The sequence below is a fragment of the Coffea eugenioides genome, chromosome 7 (assembly GCF_003713205.1).
Source record: "Coffea eugenioides isolate CCC68of chromosome 7, Ceug_1.0, whole genome shotgun sequence".
Taxonomy (NCBI): domain Eukaryota; kingdom Viridiplantae; phylum Streptophyta; class Magnoliopsida; order Gentianales; family Rubiaceae; genus Coffea; species Coffea eugenioides.
The window spans coordinates 2,823,636-2,846,496 of record NC_040041.1 but is presented as its reverse complement, the minus strand read 5'-3'; the positions used below and the strand labels follow the sequence as shown (position 1 = coordinate 2,846,496).

The window sequence follows — 22,861 nt, the reverse complement described above, 5'->3', positions numbered from 1 at the left end:
AAGGTGGGTTTATTCTTTTCTCCAAGGCGAAATTTATGTAATGTTGGTTTAGGGTAGAAGATCATAAGTCACATGGGACTCTCACTGTAGTACTTTGCAGACGCCACCACCATCATGTCCCCGTAAGCAAATCTACTGGTAATATGGTACTACTTTTCTGCTTTTCCATTTCTTAGCTGTTACTGAAATTGGTCAACGCTGCACTCGTGGTTACTTGAGAATCACCACCGCCTTTGTTGCATTTCTGTTTTTAACCTCGTTACACTTTTTAAATCGCTTTGCTTGGATTGCTAAGCGTCATTAATTTGCAGCGACTGTTTCTTTCAAAATTTTCAATTTGATTCAATTCACTTTTTCCATTAAGGGTCTTTTGGCATCAAAACAAAAATCTAACTCAAAAAATAAAGTGCCAACAGGTTTACAATGTCCTTATTTAAAGTGGCCATACAATTAGTTTTATTACCTGTATTTTCTTTCTTAAATAAATTTGGTGAGTCGTTTCTTTTAACATGAAATGATGTGATATTTTTTTTAGTTGGTCACATTTAATATACTTCTTGGTGATTCTCGATTCTTAATTCTTTCATTGTTTTCTTATCAGGTTGGGAGTGTGCTCTGAACATAAACATGACTAAAGAATCTGGAATGGGACTATATACCGACGAAGCTTAGAATAACTTAGGAGAAGATACCAAAAGGCCAAAGGGTAAACGCAATGATTAGTGATGACCCAATGGTTAATGCCACGTGGCATGACAGTAGAGGGTTACACCTAACGTTAATCTCACATCCTCTTTGTCAAATCCCGGTTGGGCAGCACAAAACTTTGCTTTAGGCGGTAGGCATCCGCCGACACAGAGTGAAATTGGCAAATTGCAAGATTACAAACGTGTAGATTTTGACATAATTAAAGTTTAATCTCCTTCCTAAACTCTGAAAAAAAAAACTGGAGATGGGAAGGTAGGTGGAGATTGGAGGAAGCCTCGTACAGTACAGGTCGTTTAAGAGTTTCTGTCCGGAAGGGGGTGGCAGTCGCAAATCGCAATTAGGATTAATGGAAGTGCTTTTGGGGCTAAAAGCACTGGTGGGGCCTACAGCTTCCCGTTTCCATGTGACGTGCCTCAACCTCAAATCATATTTTATTCACCCCTTTCACGCTCTCCTCTCTGGTATCTATCTCTTCTCTGTAGCCATTGTCCTTTTCTTTTCCCATGGATGCTTGGGAGTATTTCATAGTAACACCTTTCTTTATCCTTCCCAACGACATTTGCAGCTACCAGCTAATCAGTACTTAGTAGCAGCAGTAAATAGACTAGTAAGTGGTGCCATAGATTGGCTGTCACGAATGGGAGGCCAATTTTGCCCATCCCGTATGCCCATTATTGGCGGTTTTTCGTCAATTTCTTCTTTGGCTACTGCATTTTTGGCAGGGATGTAATTGAGCCAAGTCAAGCTCGAGTATTGCTATACTCGAGTTCGACTCGACTCATATATACCTAGACTCGAGTTCGACTCGAGCTCGACCGAGTACAAAAAATCGATACTCGAAACTTGACTCGAGAAACTCGCTTTAACCTCGAGACTCGACTCGATAAGACTCGACCTTTAGTCAAGCCTTATCAAGTCGAGCCTAATCAAGTTTTTTGACACACTTTCGTTTTTTCTTCCCTTTTTTAGACATTTTTTCTTTTTAGATCTTTTTACAATTATGTTATTACTTTTTTGCCATTATGAAATTTTATTATAAAGAAGAGCTTATTGTAAATTCCGTAAAACTTATACCCATAATGATCATTTTATAATTATAATACATATATATTATTTAAATTATAAATATATTATTTAAATACCTCCGGCTTGACGAGTAACTCGATAAGCCTCGAGTCTCAAAATATTGGCTCGAAACTCGACTCGAATGACAATCGAGTAGCTCGAGACTCGGCTCGAACTCGGTCAACCCGAGTTCAAGCCAAGCCGTTGACCGAGCTACTCGCGAGCTACTCGATTATGACTCGACTCGCGTACATCCCTAATTTTTGGTGATCACGGGCTAGTCACTTCTGTCCCTTAGGGATGGGCGTTGATCCAAAAATTCGTGGGATCCGATCAGATCGGATTTGCTCCAAAAGATAGTGTACTCGATCTGCATTGTTTGACCAGATTAGAAGAGTATTGGGCACCCTCATATATGCAGAAAACGTCATGTTTAGAAGATTGATTAAAAACTCGTGAGTACCTAACATGTCTCACAAATATAGCCTGATAAAAAAAATTTTTAAAAATAGTTATTTAATAGTAATTCATAATCATAATAGATAGTTGTTAATAAAAATTAACATTCACTAAATAAGTTGAAAATAGAGAAAGAAAAAATACATAATTGGTAAAAAGTCATATTGATAGTGGATAATTATCAAGAGTAGTTTAGTAAGTATATAAAGTTATAGATTTTTATTTATACCAAAATACCTCATCTCCCTTTACATATTGTATAGATTTTTTTTCATTTTAGAATAGGGTGCGATTATTTTACTTTTATTATAGAGTTTTTCTAACGTATACCACACTCGTTAAGAGACTTAGCGCAATAATACCAAATTCTTCCTATAAATTTAGGTATGTTATAGATGAATACAGATATGTGACGGATGGTAAATGACAACGAAGATAAGTGACTATTTGCTTCCAATGCCAAAGCACTAATGACTAAACCAGCCACTTTCTCTTCTCCTTAGTGCATTTTATTCACATCAATTAAAAGTAACATAACAACAATAGTACTTAACGTGCAAAGTTTCATGTTGCGTTTTCTGTGATTTCCTCGTGATGCTTGTGCAACGACTAAGTTATAGTAGTACCAAATATTGCAATTTGCAAATATACTTCTGGAAATTAAAGGAATGTACGAGTAATTCATTATTTTATAGTAGCATTTCGAGCAAAATATGCCCAAAAAATGCATGCGTAGCAAAATTGAGCTGGGTACCTAGTAGAGACTAGATAGTAGTCCACGGTCAAAAGAACATCAGTGAATTAGTAATTTGGAGGGACCATGGTCTTCTTTACCAATTTTTAACGACATAATATGACATAAACAATAATGTACCCTAAATCTTCTGAGCAACAGTCAATAAGGACATTAATTTTAGCACGGGATGCCCGATGCCGCCAGCTGGTGACGCAGTGCAGTTCTTTATGGTGCTCCTGCTTTAGACCGTAGTTAACACTTTTTTGCTTGTGCCCACAAAAAAAAAAAAAAGCGCTTTTTTGGGTTCAAAGCAATAGGAGTAGTAAACTAGGTTGGTTCCTTCATTTTTTTTTGGGGGGGGGGGGGGGGGGGCACATTTCATTCTTACGCTTTTCTAAGCTTTCAACGGCGCGATGGACGGAAGGTTGGTGATTAATCAAAACGGACATATGCCCTAAAATGGGAAGCGGGAACGCTGAGAATATGGGTCCTGTGATCCTCTCCTCTTTTGCCCCTCGCCGTGACTTGCTGCATCTGTTTCTCCACCAACTCCTGCAATCCTACTTGTAAGCCACCATAAACATAAATGATAAAACACCACCGCATTTTTTCCAGTATTTATGCACTTAGCCTCTCCCACACACAATAATATGTTGTGCTTGTGCTTGGGAGCTGAAGGGGTTTGACCGAGTTACAGGTCAAAAACCACCCAAGAAAAAAAATAAAATACTAGAGTAAGGATCACTAAAAAACCAAGTCCCAGTGAATTGAGCAAAATTCACAGGTATTGTGAGCTCTCAACTAGGCCTAAATTAACGGCAAACCCAAAAAAAAAAAAAAAACACACACACACACACACAATAATATGTTGTTTGGAGATTCATGTCTTGACCAGCTTGGAATTAAATTCAGGTGAACCCATAAACTACTAGATTTAATCTAAACGGCAACAGTTATTCGTGTTTCTCCGATGTTTATGCCGTCTGAATGAATATAAATTAGATAATGATCAGAGTAATGAAGGCTTGGCTTCGAAATCATAACCATTGTCCCTTGGCCTGCGCTACAACACACATTGACCTGCCTGCAATGGCAGTAGATGATTCAGGTGTCTCCATCATCCTGTCTCATTAACTGAAAGTGCACTGCTATAAGGTTATAGTAACTAACTCCTTTTTCCCCGTAGGAGGAACTAAGTTAAAAGTCAGGTAGTTACAATGACATTATGAACTCATGTTTGGCCCGCTTGCATATGGCAATTGGGGTATGGGAGAGGCCCTACAATTTAGTCTCAAGAAAGAGTTCCTTTTGTATATTTTGGTGCATACATATAAGTATTACACTTATGGCCTATATATTCAATCGGCATGGGACTAATAATATGATCAATATTGCTAGCCATTAGTTTCTGATCACAGGCCAAATTAATTCGTTCGTTGTGTGTGTGTGTGAAAATTGTAATGGTTGATAGCGGAAACCTTCATCGCATTTCTTGCAATAAGGAATTTTAAATTCAATCAAGTTATAGGTACGATTTAGCCTCATGGATAATTCGGTTGGGACTGATCGTCTATAGTTACAGTAAGGTCCCAAGTTTGACCCCACGTGCTATCGTTGTTGGGCATTTTTGCGGCGAAACTCTGCCCAACCTGGAGGAATTAGTTTGGGTGATTTCAGAATATCCTTCCAGACTCGAAAAAAAAAAAAAAAGAGTTATTGGTACGATTTGGTTCATTTTAATTTATGAGTTCTCTTTCAGCCATCAGTCCTCCTGTAATGGCAATTTTGCACTACTAGCTTTCTTGAAGAAAAATCAGTACATATTAATAGACGGAATCTGTATAGGGCAGGTTCCACTCATCATTCTTAATGTTCATTATTGGATTTCAACTAATCAATCAGAGATCTTCTACCAAAGAAAGCTAAAACTAGTCAGAGACCATTCATTGTGGTTAAACCTTTTCAGCGGGTCGGTACCCCCCCTCCCCCCCCACATTCTAGAAAGCATTGATTGTGGTTTCTTTATACTACATTATAATGGTTTTTTGCATGCATGGGACAAGTTTCATTTGCATGATTGCATTTATGGACTTGTAAAGTAGCATGTGCTAATGTCTTTCTTACGCAACTTCCGCCTAATTAACAACACAACACAAATGGTCCAATCTTTCCAAAAAAACAAAAATTTAAACAAAGCACCATGGTCCAAGCAATACAACAATTGCTGCATTCTGTCTGGCCCCTTATCCAATCTCATCACCATGCCACTGACGAATCCTTTATTGTTTTCTCTTCTACGCTATTCTTGTGCTTTGGAAATTTTTATAATTACTTCTTCTCTCTCTTTTCTTTTTTTTCTTTTTTTGTGGCCGGGAGGGAAGGGTGAGGGACTCTTTCAGTGCAGATTCCAAATCCCTCTTGCTTTTACTTTGGAAAAATAAACAGATTATTGCTTTGAAAGTGCCATTGTACGTACAATGGCTTTGTACGGCACATGTACAAGAAATGTCAAATGGTAGAGAGAGATTGTGTGGACAAACAAGGAGAAGCATTTGGCAGCCAAATGGAGTAGGTAAGGCTAACTCATATTATTACTCCGTGTCCTTGTCCTGTCTGAGATGGATCTGGCCAACTTTTAAAGGAAATTCAAGAATCTTGCTTTCAAAAGAAACATGAAGCCTAACGCGTCATTACCTAAGGGCCGGGGTCATTTTCTTTGAGAGACGATGTGTCCCCTAGTTTAGAATTTTGTTGAGTTGTATGAAAACCACTGGCAGCGAAGGCAATCAAGTTATTGATCGAACATTACCAAGAAAAAGAAAAGGTTCTGAAAATCCATCTTCTCGTTGTTCTATGACACTTTTTTATGTATTCCAGAAAATCATGTCCAAAATTTGCAGATGGGAGAAAAAGGAAACATAATTAAGTGAACTCCACAGTAATAGTAGCTGCTAATGAGGTACGATTCACTTTCTTGCATGGTACAGCGCATACAAACAATTCATCAAAGTATTGTCCAGTCCACCATGACTACGTAACATGATATATGTTGCTTTTTAGTAATTTTTGTTTTAAGTCGTATGATGATGTAGAAGAACATAAGCTTTTTAAACATATCAAATCATATCAAATGCTAAAAAATTTACAAGTAGTTAAAAATTAATTCCTCACCAACTTGCTCAAACTTCATCCTTCTTTTTTTTTTTTTTGGGGTTGGGGAAAATATTCATTGTTCAAAAGAATCAAAACACATGCACTGCTATGTTAATTTTTCACTCGTCTGCTGCATAATGTGTAAATTTGGAGAAGGAATTCATCAGTGTCTATATGAGTCAATATAAAATTGGCTGTCAACCGGAGAATGAGTCTACGAGATTTTTTTTTTGTGGGATGTGGGATCTTTTGTTAGGATGATGAAGGATGTCGTCTAAGGTCTAAAGAAGATTAAAGAGGGATGGTGGTAGTGTAGTGGGGACCACTGAAAAACTAAAGACCTGGGGCATGTGCCGTACATAATTGCCGCCAAGAATTAACCCCTGTCGTCAACGTTGTGTGCCGTTTCTGACCGTTGTTGTATTCTTTAGCTTTTTCCCCCTCGAGATACCGGTTCCGTTAAGCGTCGGTGGTGGTAAAAGCGGACAAAATCGTTTTTCTTCTGTTACTGTTACTGCTGGAATTCTCTCTTTTTTTAACATGGGTAATATTCCTTCCGAGGTATAAACATATTGACGCTCTGACTTGGAGCGTGAGTTCACTCTCCTTTTTTAATTTTTTTGGGGGGGGGTGAGGGGGGATAATCTTTACATGTTTCCAATGTTCATTTTGATTACTCATTTTGGTTGGGAGAGGATGAAGTTATACGAACATAACTAAGGTCCTAATCTACGTTCCATGATTCGGCTTCACTTAACTGGATTAGATAAAAAGTATCCTAAGCGAAATGGCCTTAATTTATGTTCTCTTTTTTGTAGCTGGTTAATTTTCATCCCCCAGAAAATGCCCCATTGCAAAAGTAGCATGCGATGATATATCAATCAATAACATAGATGTGTAGAAAATCAGCGAAACTGGGCTATGATACAAAGAAGCATATGGAGCCCGTTGAGCCTGCTTAAAAAGACAACAACATTGAAGTTCTATGTGCAGCGTTTCCGGGGTATGGTACAGATAAACATTAACAGCTGAGTGCTAAGCAGAATAAACAAACAGACCCCAAAGGCACTAGATTCCTTAGGAGACTGTCAATTTATTTTTGCCTTGCCTTCGTTCTCAAGGCACATTCATTACCTCGCATTCCTGTTTTAGATTTGTGTTTCCTTACAAAGTGATTGCTTCCTTGACGGTCTCCTACACTTTTGGAGGGACCCGTCTCAACTTTTGCCCCTGGTATTACTTATTCATTTACTTTTACAATAATCGAGATTCGAGAATCTCAAAACAAAGCCCTGAGCATTATTATTTTTATCAAATTCGAAATGAACTGACCAAGTTGGCTGTATCGCCATAGCACTAATAAATTTTTCCCTTTTGCGATCATCATACTCACCATATGAAACTTCCCCCCTCCATCCCAAAATTTGCTTTATTTACAGATCGCCCACCAATACAGTTTTTACATCGATAGTAGTGAGATTGGAACACACGATCTTTTGTGAAAAAATGATCTGTCCTTACCAAGTAAGCCAACTTGTATTGGCCCCAAATTTTGCTTCCACTGCTGAGGCTCGGAGCTTCTTCCTTGTCACTATTTCTCGGGGGGAAAAAAGAAGAAAAAAAAAACTCATTCATTGGAAATGCACCAATTTTCCTAAGATCCTTCTTCAATCGGATTGATGGGCTACTGTGTGAAATTGAAATCTTAGACAACATGATTGTGAAGCAAAACATAATTGAGGCGAGTTTATGTGCCCCACTTGTACATGTACAGCTGAACAACCATCTTAATTAGGTTCAGCTTAATGATATCTCATGTCAATGAAAAGCCAACCCAAGAAAGACCACAGTAGAGTGTCTCAATCCTTCATGATCCTCATACAGTGTCACCCAACGGCTAAATCTAAACAAATGGTTAATACCTTTCCTTTATATATTTTTAGTTTTGTTTAGAAGAGACTCCAAGGCTTACATGGGGAAATGGGAAACCCGAAAGGAGATTCTATACCTGATGAAATGGTTCATTTTCTTACTTCTCTTTAGATGACAAGTGTTCGAGTTTCCTAGTTTGCTTCAAAAGAGAGAGAGCAATATTTGGACCAATGCACGAACCCTTGAATGCTTTTCATTGTCAAAACCTTATATCATGGCCTCCTGGGACCATTGATAAGATAAAAGCTGGGCCAGCATTTCTCTACCAACCAAAATCAGTAGTGATGGAGATCCAGACCCTATTGTGCCACCGACAGCAGGTATCGAAGTTATCTGCATATCAAGCAAGCAAGCAACCTCCTAAATCAAAGGCTTTCTCAGATTTTCTATGATATTTGCCAAGATCTATTACTAGGCTAATACCACAGTGCTTCACAAGATTATTTGTTTTGTTTTAGTAAGTCACTTTTAACGGGGAGACTATTCCAAGTCAAGCTAGGCTAGCGTTATTCGTTTTGTGGAGTGCCAGCGGAAGAAGTCCGCTTCTATAGCACTTAAGTTTATCTAACATCTAATTTCGAATTAGATTCATGTATCCTTTTACATGTGTGTGTGTGTGTGTTTTTTTTTGGCAAGCTCAAGTTGTATGTGCGTTTGAGCTATGCCAATGCTCAAGTTTGAACTCGAAAAATGTTCTTATTATTCTCCTACCATTACAAATGTGCCTAATGTTTCAGTCCATGGGGTTTAGCTCATAGTTTCTTTGAAAATCAAGATTATTAAGTCGGAGGAGGGTTGAATTGGATGATAAGGTGAGAAAGATTGTAAGTAAAAAGTTCCGGATCCAATATCTCTCACTTACTTCCGAAAAAAAAGGAGAGAGAGAGAGAGAGATTATCAAGCTAAAGAACAAAGTGAAGAATTTACAAACACGCATTAAGAGTCTTTGGACTGATGGCCCATTAACCTGTCCAAGAATTAAAGGTCCCCCAACTTATGCTGAATGATGTCAACAATTCTCCGGTCTATTGGGCTTATCTGCATCAGTTTTATTGGCCCATCTCACAAACGAAAGATAAAATGCGAAAGCCTTTGCATCTTCCCCGCCAACTCGTCCTCCACCCGCCACCCCCGCCCGCTTTTCCAACTTAAACGGTCAAATCTGGGGAAAAAAAAAAAAAGAACCCATCGAGTAATCGGGGGAAAACTATCCCTGAAATGCTTCACCGTTGCAAGTCCCTTCCTAGCAAATTTTCTGCAGTTATAATCAGGAGAAGCTTTCTCATCCAACAAATTCGCTCGAAATCAAGCCGTCGTTTCAACATCAGAGACTCGGACAAAGAAGATGACGAGGATGACTACGGTAACAATCTCGGAAGCGACGTTAAAGTTTCAGAGAAACATTTACAGCTATTCAAAAGCCGGGGACAACATCTTCTCACTAACCCGCGAGTCCTCGATACTATTGTCAGGAAATCCAATATAAAACCCAATGACACCGTTTTAGAAATCGGACCCGGCACCGGAAATCTGACTTTGAAGCTGCTTGAAGTTGCGGAGAAAGTTAATGCTATCGAAATCGACAAGCGCATGGTCGAAATCCTTCACAAGAAAGTCGCTGAGCGAGGATTTGAAGACCGGTTGACTGTGAGATACAATGATCAGCTGTTTGATGTAATGCTTCAGAGGAGTTTTTTTTTAGCTGATTTCATGCTTTTTTCTGTTTAGGTAATATGTGATGACGCACTGAAGGTTGATTTTCCACAATTTGATCTCGTGGTAGCTAATATTCCCTATGGGATATCCTCGCGTTTGGTAGCGAAGTTCGTGTTTGGTGGGAGTAAGTTCAGGAGTGCAACACTTTTACTTCAGAAAGAGTTTGCTAGGAGGCTGTTAGCCGATCCTGGTGAACCAGAGTATAACCGGTTAGCGGCGAATGTGAAGCTGGTGGCAGACGTGGAGTTTGTTATGGATGTAAGCAAGAGGGACTTTTTGCCCGTTCCTAAGATTGATTCTTCGGTGATCAAGATCTGGCCTAAAGAGGACGTTCCAAGTGTTGATTTGATGGAATGGTGGGCGTTTACACGGATGTGCTTTAGCAAGAAAAATAAGACACTCGGTGCGATATTTAAGAAGAAGAGGAAGTTGATGGAGCTGATGAAGTTGTCACAAACTGATGCGAGTTTCCAAGATTATGAGAGTCATGGTGATGATGAAAAGGAAGTTGAGCTGAATGCTGAAAGTGAAGATGAACATGAAGATGACAAAAATGAAATGGAGACGAATATGAAAATGGGCTCGAAGAAAGGGATGAGCTCGTTTAAAGAGAAAGTCGTGGAAATCATTAGATCCGGAGGAGTGGAGAGCAAGAGGCCTTCAAAGCTATCAAACGAGGAATTGCTGCATTTGCTCTCCGTGTTTAATCAAGCTGGTATACATTTTCATGATCAAGCAGAGGTCAAGGATACAAACAATGCAAAATACTATGAAAAATTGATAACGACTTTTATTAAATACGAGTTGACTCCAAACTAAGTTGGAGCAGAGGGCTGTGATAATCACTGCTGACCCTTTTTTTTCAAAAAAAAATTTCACTCCTTATAGTTGGCGTCTGAACTTGAACTACTATATTGTTTTAAGTACCCATGATGGATCTGAACTCCTTTCGTTAAACTACTTGTGCTGCGGTTGACATCCAAGTTCTACATGTCATTGAGTACTTTGGATCCCAGGGTTTTGATACCATACGAAAGTTCCACAGGATAAACATGGCATGCAGTCGTGGTGGACAGGTTTTAATATTCTCTTTTCAAGCAGCAACAAACATTGAATAGCATCCTGACTAGGCTTTGAGGAGCAAAAATTAATCTGGATCTTGCAAAACATAGAGCTATAATCGAGCCCTTACCCTATGTCTTAGTATGTGTTAATCCTTAAAGGTAAAAATTCGGTTTGTGAGGCCATTTATAGTACGAAACTTATCACTTATGTGTCAAAATATTATTTACTTGCATTACAAATAATTTCTCAATGCACCATTTTACCTCTCATATATGACAATTTACAAAGTATAACCGTAATTATTCCAAGTAATATTTCAACTAAGCTCCTATCCTAACTATTTTATTTAGGGATAATTGCAGAAACCTCTCCTGAGGTTTCTGACATTTGCATTGACCTCCCCTGAGGTTACTAATCCTTTGCAAATTTAGTCCAAACGATTAAAATATTATTTTAGGGAGTGAAATTAGAATTTTATATCAGATTTGCCCTTTGTGCTACATATCCAATGAATGACAAAGTACTATAAATCAATTAACAATTAATAAACTTCAAGAAGTATAATTTATGGGCAAACACGCATTACTCATTTAAAGTACCGGCTCTTTACCGGTATTTTACTTTTAAATATTTAATTTATAATAAATATATCAATATTTGTAAGTAAAATTCAAAAATTGTTATAGTAATATTCTTGCAAAAAGGAAATCGATAGGTTATTCATTTAATATAAATTAAATATTTTTTCAAAAAAATAAATGGCCCATAAAGTATTAATTTTTTATGGCTTTCATCCATTACACGAGTAAAGTATTCGGTCTTTATGTGCATTTTATTCTGAATCATTTAATTTATGTTAAATACATAAATATTTGTAACTAAAATTGAAAAAGTGTTATATTAGTATTTTTACGGAAGAGAGATTGGTAGGTTTTGTATTTAATAAAAATTAATATTTGAAAGTAAATACAAATCTGTATTTGAGCGTAAATATTTGTATTAAATTAAATGTTTGAAAGTAAAATACCCTTAAAGAATCGGTACTTTAAATAGTTACCGGCTCTTTATAGTCAAACACGCATTACTCATTTAAAGTATTAGCTTTTTACGGATATTTTACTTTCAAACATTTAATTTATGATAAATATATCAATGTTTGTAAGTAAAATTCAAAAAGTGTTACAGTAATATTCTTGCAAAAAGGAAATCGGTAGGTTATTTATTTAACGTAAATTAAATATTTTTAAAAAAAAGAAATGGCCCATAAAGTATTAATTCTTTATGGTTTTCTTCCATTACATGAGTAAAGTATTGGCTCTTTATGGGTATTTTATTCTGAATCATTTAATTTATGTTAAATACATAAATGTTTGTAACTAAAATTGAAAAAGTGTTATATTAATATTTTTACGGAAGAGAGATTGGTAGTTTTTGTATTTAACAAAAATTAAATATATGAAAGTAAATACAAATATGTATTTGAGCGTAAGTATTTGTATTAAATTAAATGTTTGAAAGTAAAATACCCATAAAAAGCCAGTACTTTAAATAGATAATGCGTATTTGCCTATAAACTATACTCTTAAAATTTATTCATTGTTAATTAATTTGTAATATTTTGTCATTCATTGGACATGAAGTACAAATGACAAATTTGGTAAAAAATTCTAATTTCACTCCCTAAAACAATATTTTAATCGTTTGGACTGAATTTGCAATGGATTAGTAACCTCAGGGGAAGTCAGTGTAATTTTTCAAACTACAGGGGAGGTCAGTGCAAATGTTAGAAACCTCAGGGGAGGTTTCTGCAATTATCCCTTTTATTTATATTGTCATTTATGTTTCTTAAGTCGTAACCTTCTAAGAGCATCTTAACGACGTCGTTTTCTGCTGGCTCTCCCGCAAACTAAAGAAGCAAGGTAGCAGACAAATTTGCCACAGAGAACAGCACCAACCTTAAAACGTCACTCAGCTCAGGCGTAAAATCATGGGTCTCGGAGCCCTACGATCCATAATTCGACCCGTATCGCGGACTCTCTTGTCAACCCGTACAACCTTTGCTCTTGCTCCCCAACGAATCGCGGCCATCTTCTCTCCCTTTCCGGCATCTGAGCTCCATTTCCGCCACCACTTGGGCCCCTTCCACCGGAATCTTCCATTCAATCCTTCATCTTCCGCTTTCCACAGCTTAACGGACACCCGATACCCCAAACGACGCCCCAGTGACAAGCCTCGTCGTAAAAGAGCTCAATTAAAACCCCCAGGTCCCATTTTCATCTTCCCCATTCCTAGGGTTTAGGGTTTAGGGTTTAAGTTTTAGTTTCAAATTTTAATTACAAATTGGTGGTATTTTGGGGATAAGAAAATGTACACCTTGTAATTTAAAAGCTAACTGAAATTTTGATGCTTTTTGGGTGAATTTTATTTGCGGATATTAGGGCCTTATGCTTGGGTGAAATATGTACCTGGAGAGCCAATAGCTGCAAAACAACCCAATGAAGGAAGTGTGAAGCGAAGAAATGAGAAAAAGCGGATTAAGCTGCACCGTGCGTTCATACTGGTAAAGTCTTAAGCTTCATTTTCTTGGTAATCAGTAACTTTTTTTTTTTTGGAGCTCAATTAAGTTTGTTAATCTGCTTGATATATGGTTTTCTGCGTTCAATCTTCTAACCAAATCTGATCTTTTTGTGGGTGACTATTTTATATTCTGGCCTAACTAGGAGTACGGATTAACTGAAATCCGATATTGAACTTGTAAAATGCAATGTCTGTGTAAAATAATGTATTTAATTATGATGACAATGTGTGAACATTTTCGTGATGTTCATCAAGGTAACCTGATTAAATTATTCTGGATTGGGAAAATAGATGGGAAAGAACAAATTCAAGAGAAATGCCTTGTTAAACTGTTTCTCTTGAACAAGTTTATGGCGCAACAAACTATCTTGATCTCTTTGCTCTCGAGTGGGTTACAAATAGGATCTGGTGATTAAAGCTGGCTTTTGATTGATGACAGTGAAAATTTGCTGCTTCACGAAATTCTATAGTTAGCTGGTGGAGCTTGCTGACATCTTTAGGCCTTATAATCTCACTAGTGATCTAATGCACTGTTGTCATTTGAAATGGTTCTTCTCTTTTCTGTTCTATAATCTGTCTTAATGTTGTAAATTTTATCAGGTTTGGCTATTTTGAGATTCTGCCAAAACTTTTGTGGTTTTCACTGAATTTTTTATTTATTACTTAGAAAAAATAACTTACTGTACTGGCTAAGGCATACTACTTGTTGACATTTGCGTTTCCCTTTTATGATATTCTTAATCATGGACAGGCTGAAAAGAAGAAGCGTAAAGCTCAGTTACAAGAGGCCAAAAGAAAGAAAATGATAAAGAGGGTGGAGCGGAAAATGGCTGCAGTAGCAAGGGAAAGAGCATGGGCACAAAGGTTGGTAGAGCTTCAGCAGATTGAGGAAGAGAAGAAGGCAGCAATGGCTTGACATTTTTTGGTTGCAATTCTAGCATTTTGTAGTTTTTGTGCCGGGAAGAAGATAAAAGTTGAAATTGCTTTTATCAGTGTAAGCTTTACTTTACATACTACCTACTCTAGTTGTGGTTCATGACTCCTTTATTTTGACATCTGTTGTCCTTTTCTTTCTTTTTACCCTTGTTTTGGATTTTCAACAGCTAGTACAAGCTCTTATTCATAATTCAAAGAGCATGTTGCTCGTCATCTCCAGTGATCTTCCTGCAAGTGTATTAAAAAATTCTGTAAAAATCTATTGTCTTCGTCATTTTATAAATTGTTGTTCCCTAAAAAATGCAGTAAACATATGTTGCCTCCTTGTTAATGGAAATTTCTTATTCCCTAAAAAATGTGAATCTTATAATATCACATATAAATGGAATAGTTATTAGCTTCTCTTGCACAGGATTGTAAACTTCATACTCAAATTCTCGATATACCCCACTGCTATGGCATAGTAAAACTTTGGACCATTCCTTTTCAAGCTTGCCCCATCCATCCTTGTAGGCAATCCTAGTGAGCTCAAGTGGATTACTGAAGTTTTCAAATTATGTTGCTATAAAGAGCTGACCATTTTATTGAGATCCCATTGCCGTTACATTGTTGAATTTTTAGATTATTGGAAGATAGCTTCTATTATGCCTAGGTAAAGAATTGAGCTGGGATTCAGTGCGGTGAAACGCATTGAGTTAAAAGCTTATTCATGGTCTACTTTTGCAACGATGTGCTTGAATTCCCCCATCAGGAGTTATAGGTAATGTGCATGTGCACATATGCATTACAAGGGGTGCTAGTGTAATTTGAATTGGATAATAGTGCTTGCATACATGGTATTGGCATCTAAACGAAAAGGGGGATATTATGGAGCCGTGGAATGCTTTGCCCTGATTTGAGACTTGAGGCACCGTAGGGAAAGAGGAACAAAGAGGGGAAAGGAAGGAACACCTTTGACTTTAACTCGGCTATGACACTGGAAATCAACATGGTTAATGGAGATCGGTTGGCATGAACATCAAATAATGTACTGTTTTCAGTTAAAGGGAAGGAGTCAAGTTATTATGTTTGTAAGTTGCCACCCACAAAAATGTACAATGCAAGTAACATCATAATCTCACTAATTACTCACAGAAAGAAAAACGATACTAAATCGGATTGGTATTTCATCTTCGAACCTTGTACTAACACAAATGAATTATTGTAATGTGTGGTTGGTTGAAGAATTAGTAGATGGTCTGCAATTTCAATGACATGATCATCCCGTTTCAGCTAGCAGTTGCGGGCTGTCTACAATTCAGCTGGAATTTCTTGGCCTACATTGACCTATACTTGTTCCAATCAGTCCGCATACAAATCTTAGATCTAAAAGGCAGAATTAAAAGTAGACAGATTTAGTGATTGAGCCAAAATAATCTACAATAACTCTTGTATTAACTGCTGAAAATAACCCATGTCAGCTACAGTTTGAAGTTTCCAGCAATTTAGGCCGTACTAGGCATTAAAGCACGAGCATAATCATGTAAATGCCCTACAACGTATTGTTTATCGGGTAGACAGGGATGAAGGTTAAAGCTATAACATCATTAAACCAATGTTTGCAAAAGACGAAACGTGGGCGTGTTCGAATTTTACTATCAATAAGAGAATTATGTTGGTGAACGATTTGTAAAAATTTCTATAAGCGGCTTATGATTTCAAGGCATACCCTGATCTAAGATGATAATTGGAATCGAATCCATCTAAATTTTTTCGTACCAAAACAAAAAGGGAGAGATGCAGGATTGTCGTCGTTCGATTACCAGACACTGTCGATGTACTAGCAGAGCACATGTTCGACGTGGTAGAGGACCACCATGCACCTTCATCCATTCTTATCAAAGAAGAAAATATAGATTTTCATGCTATGATGGCTCTGATGATAAAGGTCAGAAATCATAACCCCACTCCACTTGCAGGCTTAACTAATCAGTTTTCTATCAGGGCCCAGGGAGAAGAAAACCCTTCTTCAATCAAAAGAAAGACAGTGACCCCGGAACAAACTCAATGATATGTACTTACAATAGAGAAGTCATATGCCATTTGTCTTACAAGTCACAAAGATAAATATCATTACTCCAATGAAAGAACGCTCTAGGATTGCACTAAAATTTAGATTGATTAAAACGCTTAAAATCTCGGGGAGATGTGCTACAGGTAGTAATAATTGATATGGGCTCATCTTGTAAGACCTATGGTTGTGGGGGATGACCCTTGCCTTAGGTTTATGGTTATCCAACCCTCTTTTTTTTTTTTCTTTTCATTATCCTCTTACTAGGGGTGTGATGGTGATCGGCAGCTTCCGTTTCAGTCTGACGAATGGAAAATAGGTAATGTCATCATCTTCGGCCACCCATCTGCAAGGGAGAAAATGAAAGATCGTGTTAGCTACCGTTACTTTCAGTATTCACCCGTCACCACCTTAGCCACCTAATGCAATAAGAAACCATAGTGCCACTACTAAAAGTTTTAGGGGTAGCATCCGCATGTGACTCTCTCAAGTCTCAACCATCTATTTGTCACAGGAAGTTAAAAAAAAAAAAAGAAAGGAAAGAAAGAAAAGAAAGAAGACGAAGAAAATGACCTGTATGTTGTAACAAGATGATGAAGGAAAATAGCAATTTCGAGCCTCGACAGTTCTAAACCGGGACACAGCCTCTGGCCACCACCAAATGGTGTAAATGTGTTGCTGTTAACCGAAGCTCCTGTTTTCTACCAACCAATGCCCAAAAAAAAATGTTGATTAGAATGGTATCCAGACCAAAGAATCTTTTTGTTTCGTCTCCATGTTGACATTTTGCACGGGCGACATCAAAATGATGCTCTGATTGATAATTGAAAGTTGTAAAGAGGAAGTTATTGAACTGGTAACAAGACAGATAATCGGACAAGACACGCATACCTCCCATCTGCAGGGATTAAATTCATAGGGGTTTTCATAGTTTGCTTCGTCCATGTGAAGTGAACTGAAGGATGTCAAGACACACCATCCTCTTGGTATCAAGTGGCCTGGGAAAAGAACCCAATTAACCCCACAGCCTAAATTAGCATTTTCCTGACGAGAATTTGTGAAGGAAAAAAAAAAGGTACTGTACAACCTGCTTTTGGCAAATGACACGTCCATAAAAGTAAAGAGAACTACATACCTTTAATTTTCACGTCTTTTACTGCTTCCCTCCAAACTGCATTCACGATATTGCCCATTCGCAGAGTTTCACTGATGACCTGAAGTGACCAAAAGAAGAAAAGAACAAGATACTTGAATATTGCAATTCTTTAAAAAAAGAAATGTTCCCATTCTTCATTTTGGGGGGTCTAGACTCTATTGGTTACATAGTACAGCGACTCAGCAACTACATTCTGGGTAAATGGGAGCGAGACATAATCAGTCCAATAATATTCATCACCCGACTTAGCCTTTTGCCGCTTCAGTTCCATGTTCTCCTCCTGCCCAAGTGATAAGAGGTTACAACTTACAAGAAGTACACACTATTTGAATTTGGAAAGGAGGCTTTGTTTGATAGAGTGTTATTCCTAAAAATTATTTTGATTAATTATTATAGTATTTTTGTGATGTGATGTATCTAAAATAAAAAGATGATTGATAATGTAAAAAGATGAATTGAAAAATATATTTATAATACGAGCAAAAATTTTTTGAAAAAATTCGCTATCCAAACATATTTTAGTTGTAAGAAACTTGTAGTAGTACCCGGAAAGAAAGAAGGAAATCTTGAAAGAAATTTGTAGTAGTACGGTACCTAGACCGAAAGAAGGCTGACACCGACCGAAAGAAGGCTGACACCCAAAAAGAAAGAAAGAAGGCTCCCCTCCAAAAAAAAAAAAAATAGCTAGTGAAAAAAGCCACCACTTTTTTTTTTTCAAAAAAAAAAGTCACTACTTGACGGACAAAAATAATAGTATAAAATAGTAAGGAAAAAAAAAGGAGCTTAGTGTTTAAAAAAATATATAAGGTAAAAAAATAATTAAAAATTATGCTCACAAAAAATGGTTTAAGAATTTTTCTAAAGGAAAAAAAAATCCAAAGAAGGTACGTAGTTGTTAGATTGGTCCACCGGCTGACAGCCGTTCAATCCAAATCGTACGGCTAGAATAAGTCCAAACAGACCACGGTGGGGCCGACGAGCATCTCCCCACGTGTGGGCGCTCGTGTGTCTGATTGAAAATGACTTTTGAAAGTCAATCCTGTACGACAATCATAAAGTGAAGTTGACATCCAATGGCCCACTAGAAGCTCGTGGATCTAGTTGATCCCAGCCGTAGGATTACCCAGAACCTCATCCTATCCGTCGATTGAAAAAACAATTGAAAAATCCATGCTACCGCCAGCCACGGTACAAAGAAAAAATCTAGTACTGCTACATACCAGCAATCGGGCTAGCACGACGGGGCTGTCACTTAAGAACTTGACTGCTAGCGTCAGAGCCGTCGGAACAGTCTCTTCACCGGGGATCATCAACTCTATGAGGTTCTCACCTATCGAATCCAACGGCAGCCGTGGCTGAGCCTCCTCTGCTGCTGATGATGATTCAAATGCGTCGCGCAATAATACATCAATTACGTCATTCAGCAACCCATTCGTTCCTTGTTTTTCTTCCAAAGCAGCCATCTTTCTTTGCTGTATTATGCTTCTCACCACCTTCAACATCCTTTCTTTAGCCTGCATGGATCCTAATAATATTCATGTGCAAACCCTACCAATGACTAAGTTCAACAACTAATTTTTTTATTAAAAAAAAAAAAAAAATTCTATGAATGGTCAAATATACTGCGTTGCGTTATATATTTCCAACGTAGATAATTAAACCGTTGGAAATATTAATTAGATGGATGCATGCATGCAATTGCATATATAGGATGTGTTTGTACCTTCAAAGATTTGTACAACCTCGTTCCAGGAAGTTTAATGGGCAAAGAAATCAAGCCTTTGCAGTATTCTTCAAATTCCCTTCTCAACAAATTCAAATCTTCACCCCGGCCGACGCTCATCAAAGTTTTTACCATGACTTCAAATGCAATCTGAAACATTAACCATGGTTTATTTAATCATCCTCAAGTACAATAATTGTTTAAAAAAACAGGTACCTCTGTCTTTGTGCGCGATAGTGAGGATTCAAAAAAAAAAGACAAAAGATACCTTCCTGCTTTCTTCTTGGAGGTAAATTCGTCGGTCTTGTTTTTCCATCCAGGATGAGAAGACATGTCGAACGGATTCTTCTATGTCTCGAGTGATTTGAGCCTTGAACTGGGGTGACCTCAGGAAGCCTCCGATGAGCGCATGCAACCTTTTCTGCAGAGGTCCATTAATGTGCAATATCGAATACTTGCCCAGCAGTTCGGAGATGGATTTTGGATAATGAGGAATGAAAGCGTTCCCTTGATTCTGCAGAACAACCTTGTTCACCTCGGGGTCTGTTGACACGATTATGGCTTTGCCCAAGATATGTGTTCTGAACACCTTCCCGTACCTGGTCACACCGGTGTGTTTGGATACGTCATATATATATATATATATTTTTATTTATATCACACCGGTGGTTTCTATCACGAATACGTTATTTTTTTGTTTAAATTATTTTATTTACATTCTATATATATCACATCATAGAAAAAAAAAATCAAATCGTTACAGTAATTATTTTTTAAAAAAAAATATTCCACATCACACCCAAGCACTATTAATTTCATCAGTCAAATCTGCCACAACCAGTGCATGTACAATTTAACGTCAAGCTTTTCGCTACTCGTATCACTCTCTCCTTCTGCAATTCATGAAATGAAGCCAAAAACCTCAGTAAGGGTAGCGTGACTCCAGCCAAAAAAAATTCCTTACAGTCGATGGGCAGATGTCTTAATCCAATTTACCCATCGTTTCAGACAATTTCCTCGAATTGCAAGACACACGCAGTCTGATAGCGATGCAACGATGATTAGTCAAGGTAAATGGACAAAGGGAGATTATTCCTAACAATGGTACAGCAGTACAGGTAAAAGATGGTATATACAATAATATAACCCTCTACTTTCGCATTAAAGATTATTATGGAGAGAGAGAGAGAGATTGATGTATCGCTAAACAAAGGCCTCAATATTGGACTATATATCTTCGATTGGATGACCTAACAATGAGCTGGGTTTTTTGTGTCTTATGGGAGAGAGGGGGGCATGAATCATGAATGTTAATAAACGCAAGCCGTATCAATCATGGAAAAGGCTGGAGTGATAGATATATAGTAATGCTACAAACGCATGACAATGAACACACACGTGAATATGGGTTGTGTGTGGAACCTATGCAACATCAAAGGATATGATCGATCATCCATCATCGCAATCGCAAGCCAACCAACCGTATAGTCACTTGCATATACATATATATATATATATTGAAATACTCCATTTGTCGAATATCCGTATCAGAATAAAATCAATTGTCGGCAAATTATTAATAATAAATCAAAAAAAAAACATAAAGCTTAGAGAAAATTTCATAGCAGTATCACAAACAAGTAACTTTAACATGCCAACAAATACCAATAATGATGGATGAAGCCATTTTATCAAAGACTCATAAAAGCACGCACTCTGTCTATTCTCGTGCTAATCATGCGATAATAAGACAATTACTATACACATCCACATACATAAAGGAAGGTGAGTAGGAAACAAGAAAGTAAAGGATCTTTTGACGTTTTCGAGTCATTGACTTTATTTTCTAATTTACCTGCTGTTATTACCATATATCTGCCGAATTATTTTAGGCATATATACTATATAGATGGAAAGTAAAGGATATATACATATTTGATTTTTATTTGGTGGACGCTACTTCCTACTTGGATAATATGCCATTAATTGACAGGGTCCTGAACTCCTGATCCAGAATGGCACGGCACCACCAAAAAAAAAAAAAAAAAAAAAATTGGAAATCAATGGAAACTGATTTTCAAAACTCCCCTACGATTGACAAAACAATAATATGTTTTTTCTTTTTTGATTTTCTTTCGTTAATTGTGGTTTTTGTGCAAATCCACTACATTCCACTGCATTTAAAAAAAAACAAGTGCTATATCCAATCCAACAACCTAAAAGAACTAGTCTATTACTTCAAATGGTCGTGCAAAGCAGTAGTAGTTTAGTTTATGAAAGTAACAAAACAAGACCTCCCCTCTAACATTAGGTACCATACAAATCTGGTGATTGTCTTACTTCGTTTCCTTTTCTCTTTCTAGAATTGAAGGGCTATCGCAAATCAAATACTACGTTACTTAAGTTACCTACTGGCCTAACCTTTTAAAGACAATTTTAAATTACCAAAAAAATTTTGTAAATTCCGCATTTTAATTCTGAAGTAATTGGACATCTTTTCATTACAATCAGTTTCATTGATTGTACAAAACTGAAAAAAAAAATATATATATATCTCATAACATAAAATTTCTGTTTGGAAACTAAAACTAGAAGGAATATTTGTTTTTTCACATAGTCCCGTCAAGTGTAAGAAAATTTTTGAGTGAGCGGTCTAAATACTCAAGCACAAGTCGAAATTAATGGATTCTTATTTCGCAAAGATCTAGATGTAAAAATTTTCTTAAACTGCACATATCCAAAGTAAGAAAACCACATGAATGATGAAACTTGTAATACAAAACTTAAAGTCTTGGCTCGGAACTGTTGCCCTTTCCAGCAAATCATCGGAGATTGTAAAGAATCCTCTTCAAAACGAATTTTTAACAATTTCAACCACACTGCATGTGCCAATAATATACAAATTTGCAGCAAAGCAAAAAGAATAGCTTACTCTAGAAGCAAATGATAATTAAGTCACAAGAAAAGAAGATCATGGTAAATTATGCGAAAATTATGGAAGCAAGAAGAAGGCTTACAGGGCCGCCCGTTTCTCCATGAAGCTGACAGGGCGAGAAGAGTAACCACAAGCTATGAAGTCGAGAGTTTCGCCAAGAAGAGGCCAGCCTGAACTTCCTCTAGGAATCCAATTTTTCTTCTCTCTCTCTTCCTTATTTTTTCTCATCACCTTATACAAACAGAACACTGACACAACTATACCAATCAAAACCCATGTCATTTTCACCTAGATATACGCTGATTAAGGATTCTTTTTTTTTTTTTCTTTTCGAAAGAAAGAAAGAAAGAAAGAAAAGAACTTGTGTGTTTTTTTGGAAGATTTTGGTTCGCAAGTTGTTCCAATTCCTTTTCTGAGCTGAACCGCTTTAAAGAATCAGAACACCACGACTGGCTTTTTCACAGAGTATTCAGAGTACTGATGCAGCATCTCTATTTATAGTTGTAGCTAGTACATAAATGAATGATTTTGTGGCATAAATAGAGAGAGAAAGTGGTGTGGAGAGATGGAGAGAGGGGGGTTGGGGGGAGAGAGAGAGAGAGAGAGAGAGAGGGGCAGGGTGCGCCTGCGTGTCTGTGTTCAGGAAATTG

The 22,861-nt window shown here is 37.2% G+C and overlaps 3 protein-coding genes across 3 annotated transcripts; 2 read left to right on the top strand and 1 right to left on the bottom strand.

The window, feature by feature from the left end:
• Nucleotides 1-9,234: 9,234 nt before the first annotated feature.
• On the top strand, nt 9,235-10,804 carry LOC113778457 (ribosomal RNA small subunit methyltransferase, mitochondrial). Its single transcript, XM_027323874.1, has 2 exons — nt 9,235-9,700; nt 9,782-10,804. Exons 1-2 carry the CDS (start codon nt 9,272-9,274, stop codon nt 10,586-10,588), a joined length of 1,236 nt encoding a protein of 411 aa, XP_027179675.1. The 5' UTR covers nt 9,235-9,271; the 3' UTR covers nt 10,589-10,804.
• Nucleotides 10,805-12,763: 1,959 nt separating this feature from the next.
• LOC113778021 lies at nt 12,764-14,562 on the top strand. Its single transcript, XM_027323268.1, has 3 exons — nt 12,764-13,098; nt 13,273-13,394; nt 14,163-14,562. The coding sequence occupies exons 1-3, from the start codon at nt 12,822-12,824 to the stop codon at nt 14,325-14,327; spliced, it is 564 nt and encodes a 187-aa protein (XP_027179069.1). The 5' UTR covers nt 12,764-12,821; the 3' UTR covers nt 14,328-14,562.
• Nucleotides 14,563-16,374: 1,812 nt separating this feature from the next.
• Nucleotides 16,375-22,783, bottom strand: LOC113777499 (3-epi-6-deoxocathasterone 23-monooxygenase CYP90C1). Its single transcript, XM_027322610.1, has 9 exons — nt 22,294-22,783; nt 19,545-19,875; nt 19,277-19,426; nt 18,774-19,067; nt 17,744-17,833; nt 17,533-17,611; nt 17,289-17,395; nt 16,971-17,098; nt 16,375-16,743 (listed from the first exon to the last, which is right to left on the bottom strand). Exons 1-9 carry the CDS (start codon nt 22,491-22,493, stop codon nt 16,650-16,652), a joined length of 1,473 nt encoding a protein of 490 aa, XP_027178411.1. The 5' UTR covers nt 22,494-22,783; the 3' UTR covers nt 16,375-16,649.
• Between the last annotated feature and the right edge of the window lie 78 nt (nt 22,784-22,861).

Bases quoted from the DNA above. Each gene is read 5' to 3' on its own strand.
- LOC113778457 (XM_027323874.1), top strand. From the start codon at position 9,272: ATGCTTCACCGTTGCAAGTCCCTTCCTAGCAAATTTTCTGCAGTTATA. The intron at 9,701-9,781 runs GTGAGATACAAT...TTTTCTGTTTAG, and splicing joins GATTTGAAGACCGGTTGACT to GTAATATGTGATGACGCACT.
- LOC113778021 (XM_027323268.1), top strand. From the start codon at position 12,822: ATGGGTCTCGGAGCCCTACGATCCATAATTCGACCCGTATCGCGGACT. The intron at 13,099-13,272 runs GTCCCATTTTCA...TGCGGATATTAG, and splicing joins AGCTCAATTAAAACCCCCAG to GGCCTTATGCTTGGGTGAAA. The intron at 13,395-14,162 runs GTAAAGTCTTAA...AATCATGGACAG, and splicing joins TGCACCGTGCGTTCATACTG to GCTGAAAAGAAGAAGCGTAA.
- LOC113777499 (XM_027322610.1), bottom strand. From the start codon at position 22,493: ATGACATGGGTTTTGATTGGTATAGTTGTGTCAGTGTTCTGTTTGTAT. The intron at 19,876-22,293 runs GTAAGCCTTCTT...CGGTGTGACCAG, and splicing joins ATGGAGAAACGGGCGGCCCT to GTACGGGAAGGTGTTCAGAA. The intron at 17,396-17,532 runs GTATGTAGTTCT...TTCTTTTCCCAG, and splicing joins AAAAGACGTGAAAATTAAAG to GCCACTTGATACCAAGAGGA.